The sequence below is a fragment of the Apis dorsata genome, unplaced genomic scaffold (genome assembly GCF_000469605.1).
Source record: "Apis dorsata unplaced genomic scaffold, Apis dorsata 1.3 scaffold_32, whole genome shotgun sequence".
NCBI classification, from domain to species: domain Eukaryota; kingdom Metazoa; phylum Arthropoda; class Insecta; order Hymenoptera; family Apidae; genus Apis; species Apis dorsata.
Genome location: NW_006263334.1, coordinates 963423 through 964465, shown reverse-complemented (window position 1 = coordinate 964465; position 1043 = coordinate 963423). Strand labels below are relative to the sequence as shown.

The window sequence follows — 1043 nt, the reverse complement described above, 5'->3', positions numbered from 1 at the left end:
TAAGATTCAAGACAAAGAAGGAATTCCCCCTGACCAACAACGTTTGATTTTTGCTGGTAAACAGCTAGAAGATGGAAGAACTCTCTCAGATTATAATATCCAAAAGGAATCTACACTCCATTTAGTGTTGAGACTTAGAGGAGGTATGCAAATCTTTGTCAAAACTCTCACTGGTAAGACCATTACCTTAGAAGTTGAAGCTTCAGACACAATAGAGAATGTTAAAGCTAAGATTCAAGATAAAGAAGGAATTCCTCCAGATCAACAACGTTTAATCTTTGCTGGTAAACAACTAGAAGATGGAAGAACTCTTTCAGATTATAACATTCAGAAAGAATCTACACTTCACCTAGTGTTGAGACTTCGAGGAGGAATGTATAATCATATGCAACACATTATACAGAAACTTTGTCTATTTGAACCTGCTGTCATGCAGTTTGAAGATATTAATAATTATCTAAACAATAATCAAAGTCTGTGTTATAGTTAATTTCATGAAAGACTATATCTTGAAACTGACATGATAGTAAATTCTGTTGATGATATCTAGTAAAATCAATAGTATTGATAGATACATTCTACTACTTTTTTATGTATCATATTCATTAATACTTGCTATCAATATAAAAATATTTATTTATTCATATATAATGACAAGAATGGCAAGTTGTCTGTGTGCGTATAATGACATATTCTTGTGATGTACTTATTTATTAAACAAATATCAATGCATTCCTATAAAAAAATTTGTTTTTTTCTCTTTTAAATCCTAATTATTTATTTAATAATTTAATATTATAATAATATAATAATAATTTAATATATAAAAATATCGTTTCGTATTATCATATTTTATTTTCTTTAATCTAAAATCTCTAAGATTAATATTTATATATAATCAATTTTTTTTATCTTTCATTTGATACAAACAAATGTATAGATTTTTTTATAAATATTGATTATAATTTATTATGATTAATCTTGTTACGATAAATTTGAAAATTAATTGCCTATGAACATCAAATTTTGTTTAATTTTATTTT

At 25.4% G+C, this 1043-nt stretch overlaps 1 protein-coding gene and 1 long non-coding RNA gene across 3 annotated transcripts in view; one reads left to right on the top strand and one right to left on the bottom strand.

The window, feature by feature from the left end:
* The window catches only part of LOC116185975, a 773-nt gene extending 518 nt beyond the window's left edge, over positions 1–255 (bottom strand). The window contains exon 1 of the long non-coding RNA XR_004150878.1: positions 82–255. This is a non-coding gene — a long non-coding RNA (uncharacterized LOC116185975). The remainder of the gene's footprint in view (positions 1–81) is intronic.
* Positions 1–1043, top strand: part of LOC102677184 (polyubiquitin) — a 5248-nt gene that overhangs the window by 930 nt on the left and 3275 nt on the right. For both annotated transcript variants that reach the window (XM_031511853.1, XM_031511851.1), the window contains exon 3: positions 5–375. In XM_031511853.1, coding sequence (XP_031367713.1) covers positions 5–375 — 371 coding nt within the window. The remainder of the gene's footprint in view (positions 1–4; positions 376–1043) is intronic.